Consider the following 6,640-nt stretch of genomic DNA (forward strand, 5'->3'; position numbering starts at 1 on the left):
GGAGGCTGAGGCAGGAGAATGGCGTAAACCCGGGAGGCGGAGCTTGCAGTGAGCTGAGATCCCGCCACTGCACTCCAGTCGGGGCGACAGAGCGAGACTCCGCCTCAAAAAAAAAAAAAAAAAAAAACTTTTATGTATTTTTTCTTTTATGGTTATTTCACTAAATAGTCTGTTTGAGAGCTATATTGACACAAGTAGCTCTAGTTCATTCATTTTCACTGTGCTGTTATATTCCATTGCATCAATATAGCAGTTTATCCGTTTTCCTGTTGATAAACACTTATATTGCTTCCAATTCCTTGCTTTTTCAAATAATGCCTTTACGGACATTTTAAAATTCGTCTCCTTGTATACACATACTAGAATTTCTTTATGTACTAGGCGTGGAATTGCTAGGCATAGCATGATTTCCATGTTTCTAGAATTATATTGTTTTCAGCAAGTGGTTTCTCATTGTTTGAGATAACCATGTAAAACTGCGCGAGGCAGGAAGAATAAGATTGTATCATATGCTCTCAGTGCAAAGATGGGGACTTGCAAGAGATGTCGGAAGGCTGCTTCAGAGGTTGTAGCTCACCTGCATTGCAGAACTGAGGCTGGGAGCTGCTGCAATCGATGACCACAGACTTATGCTGCTCCTCTGTCATGGCCATGCACAAAGAAGTCATGGTGCCTTCATGAATAAGTCCTTGAAGACTGGCCACACTCAGAAACCTGCCACACACACAAGTCCATTTCCACAAACAATATTGCAGGACAGAAGGGTGAAAACAAATTTATTTTGCACTAGGCTGGTGGGGAAGGGATGGGAGGAGCAGTTTACAAACATAGATGTCAGTCTTGCTGTGGAAAAGCTTTTCTCTTTGAAAAAACTGTGTTCTTTACCTGTTAATGTCTCTCTTTGTTTTTTCATCTGATTCTTTAACTTCAACAGGAGTATAACTCAAAGCCTATGAGAGAAAAATGAAACCTGATTGGTACATATATTCCAGCTTTTTTTGAGCAGCTACTCATGACTAAATGTCCCTATAAGTCCCTACCACACTGGACAACGATTGATGGGCACTGGTCACAAACTCCCCAGAGCCTTGTTCAGCCACTGCCCATTAACATTTTATAGAATCAAAATTGCTTTGGATTTTTGTTTACCTTTTCAAATTGTTTTGGAAACTATACCTTTCCCAGATGACTTTGAAAAGTAATTATTTTAAAATGTTTTATCCTATTAGGAAGACTCAGCATTTGAAATCCAACTCTACCTTAGTAATATCACTTTCTAGATCTGAGAAAATAAAGTGTGGTCTATCTTGATAGCAAGCATAGTTTGAATATTTGGGGAGGGATGGGAGTCATATTCAGAGAAAATGAGTATGTTTCTAAATGATCCAAAGTGATTCTCAGTTAAGGAAATGCTCTCGTTTGGGCAGTACTTACAGCATGTAGCAGAAAGGTAAGCTTTTCCTGAAAGAGAAGAACAACCCTTTGGATTGGGCATACGACATCCTCAAACCAGCTGCTCAGATAGGACTTTATGTGACTCTCCAGGCCCCTTTCCTAAATCAAGAAAGAATGTCATTTGCTTTAATAGAAGCCTTCCCTTCAGTGGACTTCATATTTTCTTCATCATATCCTTGATGGTAAAAAAGACCAGGATAGATACCTCCCTTTTTAAAGCTACCACCACCAGTTCAAAAAAAGAAACTGCGATATATCTTTCCTGGCTTGTTGGGCAGGGTGAGGATTAATTCTGTGCTGAATTTATTTAAAACACACCAAGAAATACATTCTATAAAATGAAGAGACTGAATTAATAGGGTTCCATGCTATTTCTTCACAGGGAAGAGTTGGGCATTCACATGCCCCTGTCCTCCCACTATACTGTGCACTCAATGGAGATACTCACTCAATAATCCTCATTTCCCCAGCACTTGCGGTACAGTGTCTAAAACATGCATAGTATGAGCTTATTAAGTGCCTATTGAATGACTAAAGGCATGTAGATACAGAATTCATTCGTATTCAGAATGTGAATAGGGAAGGATACAAGTAACTCATCAAAGCACTCCACCCCACTTCAGATGTCAGACATGCTGCCATGAACACATCTGGCTTTCTAGGCTATGCTGCTCCCTGAAGACCAGTGTCGCACAGGAAGAGCTCTAGTCTGGGAGAACAGCTCTATTAGACTTGCATCCCTTGCTCACTCCTGCACTATCCCTTTCTCTCTCCTGCAGTATCTTCTAAGTATGTGAAAACTAAAACTACTACTATATATGTAATAGGTAGTAAATTTGTGAGAGTCATGACTAACAACTGCTACAAGCTGAAAGCAGTTTTTGTTTGCTTTTTTTCAGACAGGGTCTCACTCTGTCATCTGGGCTGGAGTGCAGTGGTGCGATCATAGCTACTGCAGCCTCAACTTCCCAGGCTCAAGCGATCCTCCTACCTCAGCCTCCCAAGTAGCTAGGACCACAGGTGCATGCCACCATGTCTGGCTAATTTTTGTATTTTTTGTAGAGAAGGGGTTTCACCTTGTTGCCCAGGCTGGTCTTGAACTCCTGGGCTCAAGTGATCTGCCCGCTTCAGCCTCTCAAAGTGCTGAGATTACAGGTGTGAGCCACCACACCCAGCCAGTTTTTCAAGGGTTTGAATAAGTTGATATGGATATGCCTAATTCATAAAAGATCAATTAATGAAAATAGAATGTTTTTAAGAATCTTTGATGTTGAGTTCAAGAACAGCCATACTATTGCATAGCATGTCTTTGTGCCAGAGGCTGCATGGACCACTACTTCTGACCATAATACAAATCTTATATGCCTAGAAATCAGGAAAAGGACATCCTCTTCCTTGCCAGGCATGTTACTACATGCCATTGAATAGATCAAATTTTTCATAGATACAAAACATTAGAAGTAGGCTTGTGAAACTTTCAGCACTTACAGAACTATGTTCCCTGTATCCCTTTAAAATCGCCTGTGCTGGGTGCGGTGGCTCACACCTGTAATCCCAGCACTTTGGGAGGCCGAGGCAGGTGGATTACTTGAGCTCAGGAGTTCAAGACAAGCCTGGGCAATATGGCAAAACCCCACCTCTACCAAAAATACAATTATCTGCGCATGGTGGTGCATGCCTGTGGTATCAGCTACTTGGGAGGCTGAGGTGGGAGGATCACTGGAGCCCAGAAAAGGCTGCAGTAAGCCATGATCGTGCCACTGCACTCCAGCCTAGGTGATAGAGTGAGACCCTATCTCAAAAAAGAAAAAAGAAAAAGAAAAGAAAAAAGAAAAAGAAACCACCTGTAGGCCAGGCACAATGGCTCACATCTGTAATCTCAGCACTTTGGGTGGCTGAGGTGGGAGGATTGCTTGAGGCCAGGAATCCTAGACCAGCCTGGGCAACAAAGTGAGACCCCCATCTCGACAAAAAATACCAAAAGTTAGCCAGGAGTGTTGGTATGTGCCTGTAGTCCCAGCTATTTGGGAGGCTGAGGCGAGAAGATTGCTTGAGCCCCGAGAGGCTGAGGCCGCACTGCCCTGCAGCTTGGGCAACAAAGCAAGACCCTGTCTTAAAAAAAAAAAGTCACCTCTCTACTAGCTCACAAAGTGGCAAGTTTCTAGAATATAGGTGTCTTTGTGTCTATATGATTTGACAAGTAGAGCAATCACAGTATATTAATCATTTCAGTCTTTATTTTGTTTTTTTAATTTTTTTGAGACGGAGTCTCACTCTGTTGCTCAGGCTGGAATGCAGTGCTGCGATCTCGGCTCACTGAAACCTCTGCCTCCCAGGTTCAAGAGATTCGCCTGCCTCAGCCTCCTGAGTAGCTGGGATTACAGGCACCCGCTACCATGCCCAGCTAATTTTTCCATGTTTAGCAGAGACGAGGTTTCATCATATTGACCAGACTGGTCTCTGACCTTGTGATCTGCCCACCTCGGCCTCCCAAAGTGCTGGGATTACAGGTGTGAGCCCTGAGCCTGGCCCCATTTCAGTCTTTAAAAACCATTAAGTCAGTCACCTTACCTCACAATTCATGTTATTTTTCAGCCCTTGAATGTACTTGTCCAATTCAAGCCTGAAAGTATGTTCTTAAGGAAGCAATAAAGGATGAATAATGAAGACAGTATTTTGTCTCTTACCGAGAAATATAAAATCTCTCAAATAATGTGAGCTGCAAATGCAAACAAGCCAAGGCAAAATGGCCACATGAAGGTATGAAATTCAACTAAATACATGAGGAGTAGAAAAGCTTTTTGGAGGTTGGTAGTAATAGTCTTCCACCTGCCTTCCCATGTTTTCCTTCCTGATGTTCTCAAAAAACAAAGAAAGGATATAGCTCAAGTCCTTTTTCAGACCCTCCTAAAAAACAGACCACATATTCTGAAAGGTTATGTTCAGAGTCTGTCATTACTGTTTCAGGAAGCCGTTTTTCATTTTGGAAAAAGCAGTAATAACAACCAACTCGGTAACCTGGAATTCTAGAAAAGAAAGAAAATGTAAAATGCATTATTTTGGTTACTCATGCATCTATAATTTTGTGGACTACTCTGAATTTTGGTCATCTTGATCTGGCAACACCATTAAACTGCCCAGTAACTCAGAGCTTCCCAGACTTCTTGTTGGTGTGCTTGTAGCAGCAAAGAAAAACAAATGTATACCCTGGAGGGCTTTAGTTAAAGCAGCCACTACCATACATGACATTTCTTTGAATTCTCCTGTCTTATGTGAACAATTCACACAAATTTCACTCTAGTTCATACCCATGTTTATATTAAAAAAAAAAAAAAAGCATGTTCTCCCCTCTCCCAAACTTTTACAAATTGATGTTTCAGGCAGATGTGCCTGAAGGTGGCCTCACCCTTGGGACGTGGCCTCAAACTCCTGAGGGAACCTGTATGCTAACTTCACAGTCTGAGTTGAACTATAATAAAGAGGTGTAATGGAGGCTGGACGTGGTGGCTCACACCTGTAATCCCAGCACTTTGGGAGGCCAAGGCAAGTGAATCACCTGAGGTCAGGAGTTTGAGACCAGCCTGGCCAACATGGTGAAATCTCATCTCTACTAAAAATACAAAAAGCAGCTGAGTGTGGTGGTGTATGCCTGTAATCCCAGCTATTCGGGATGCTGAGGCAGGAGAATTGCTTGAACCAGGGAGGTGGAGGTTGCAGTGAGCCACGATCAGGCTACTGTACTCCAGCCTGGGCAACAGAATGAGATTCTGTCTTAAAAAAAGAAAAAAAAAAAATAGAGGTGTAATGGAAAGATAGTTGGAATTGAACTAAGAATGTTCATGTTTAAGCCTGAACTCCATCAATTTGACCAGCCTCATGACCTGAGCTTACATAAACTTCTCTGAGTTTATTTCCTCATCTGAAAATGAAAATAAAAGTATCTGCTATATTTCCCCTTTGTAAGGAAAACTACATAAAAGTTTGTGAAAATACTTTACAAACTGTATACAAATTTAGTTTTAATAATCAACTCTTTTCTTCTTCTAAGTACAAAACTTACTAGTCTGGGCAACATAGTGGGATGCCATTTCTACAAAAAAAAACAAATTAAAAATTAGCTGGGCATAGTAGTGCCTGCCTGCAGTCCCAGCTACTTGGGAGGCTGAGGTGAGAGGATTGCTTAAGCCCCGGAGGTCAAGGCTGCAGTGAGCTGTAATCACGCCACTGCACTCCAGCCTGGGCAACAAAGCAAGACCCTGTCTCAAAAAAATAAGCTAATTAAATAAAGTGCAATTGGGTGCCAGGGTCTCTGCCATTCAATTAATTCCATTCCACAAATGTTTATGTGTGAGGGCCAGTGCTTGGACTGCCAGAGAACAAAGACAAATTCTACAGGTCTAGTAGGAGCTGATCTTTTGGAGTTTCTCATCACTTCTCATATTTAGTTCAGAAACAAAAACTCAGGAGACAGCACATTTTGCACTTACTTCAGCTCCACAGATGCAACATTACCCAGCCCTTCAAAGACTGCACCTTTTGAAAGACGCTTAGCAATAAAACTGCGCAGCTCTGGCTCCACTTCGGATGGTAGATTAGTATCCGCCAAGGAGAGGCTTGACAAATGAAAGACACACATTCTTTACCAGTGGACTAGTGTATTCACACCCATTAAGTCAGACAGAATGGTACCAAAGCCAGGGGCTCTTTTAAGGACAGGGGAAAGCTGTCCTTATGAATCCTATTAGTGAAGCTCCTAGGAATGCATGTCACTAAGTATGATCTACCTCATCAAATAGCTTAAAATATTCCTATCTTTCCAGCTCATTCTCTCCAGTACTGTGACTCCACTGGAACCCCCAATCCACTGACCCTACCTCTTTTTCACAGTCTCTGAAGTTTCTCATCTCATTTCCCTCCTTATTCCACCTTAATTCCATGGTCAGTCATTATAATCACACCCCTGCACACATTCTTATCTTTTTTATCTTTCAACTTCATTGAGGTATAATTGATGATTTAAAAATTTCAGGGCTAGGACCGGGCGCAGTGGCTCACGCCTATAATCCCAGCACTTTGGGAGGCTGAGGTGGGTGGACCACGAGGTCAGGAGATCGAGATCATCCTGGCTAACACAGTGAAACCCCGTCTTTACTAAAAAAGTACAAAAAAATTAGCCAGGCATGGT

General features: G+C 42.1%; 2 protein-coding genes across 3 annotated transcripts in view; one reads left to right on the forward strand and one right to left on the reverse strand.

Annotated features, from left to right (window-relative positions):
- ZNF207 (zinc finger protein 207) overlaps positions 1 to 6,640 on the forward strand; it is a 62,164-nt gene that overhangs the window by 14,530 nt on the left and 40,994 nt on the right. The window lies entirely within an intron of this gene.
- Positions 1 to 6,640, reverse strand: part of LOC105508730 (chromosome unknown open reading frame, human C17orf75) — a 16,740-nt gene that overhangs the window by 7,548 nt on the left and 2,552 nt on the right. Inside the window, exons 3-8 of one of the 2 annotated variants that reach the window (XM_011937646.1) lie at positions 5,943 to 6,068; positions 4,338 to 4,481; positions 4,027 to 4,084; positions 1,435 to 1,554; positions 886 to 950; positions 578 to 714 (exon numbers count right to left, since the gene is read on the reverse strand). In XM_011937646.1, coding sequence (XP_011793036.1) covers positions 578 to 714; positions 886 to 950; positions 1,435 to 1,554; positions 4,027 to 4,084; positions 4,338 to 4,481; positions 5,943 to 6,068 — 650 coding nt within the window. Of the gene's footprint in view, positions 1 to 577; positions 715 to 885; positions 951 to 1,434; positions 1,555 to 4,021; positions 4,085 to 4,337; positions 4,482 to 5,942; positions 6,069 to 6,640 lie in introns of both variants that reach the window. The other variant, XM_011937647.1, reaches the window with a different exon arrangement.

Source organism: Colobus angolensis, unplaced genomic scaffold, assembly GCF_000951035.1.
Source record: "Colobus angolensis palliatus isolate OR3802 unplaced genomic scaffold, Cang.pa_1.0 Scaffold167, whole genome shotgun sequence".
Taxonomy (NCBI): domain Eukaryota; kingdom Metazoa; phylum Chordata; class Mammalia; order Primates; family Cercopithecidae; genus Colobus; species Colobus angolensis.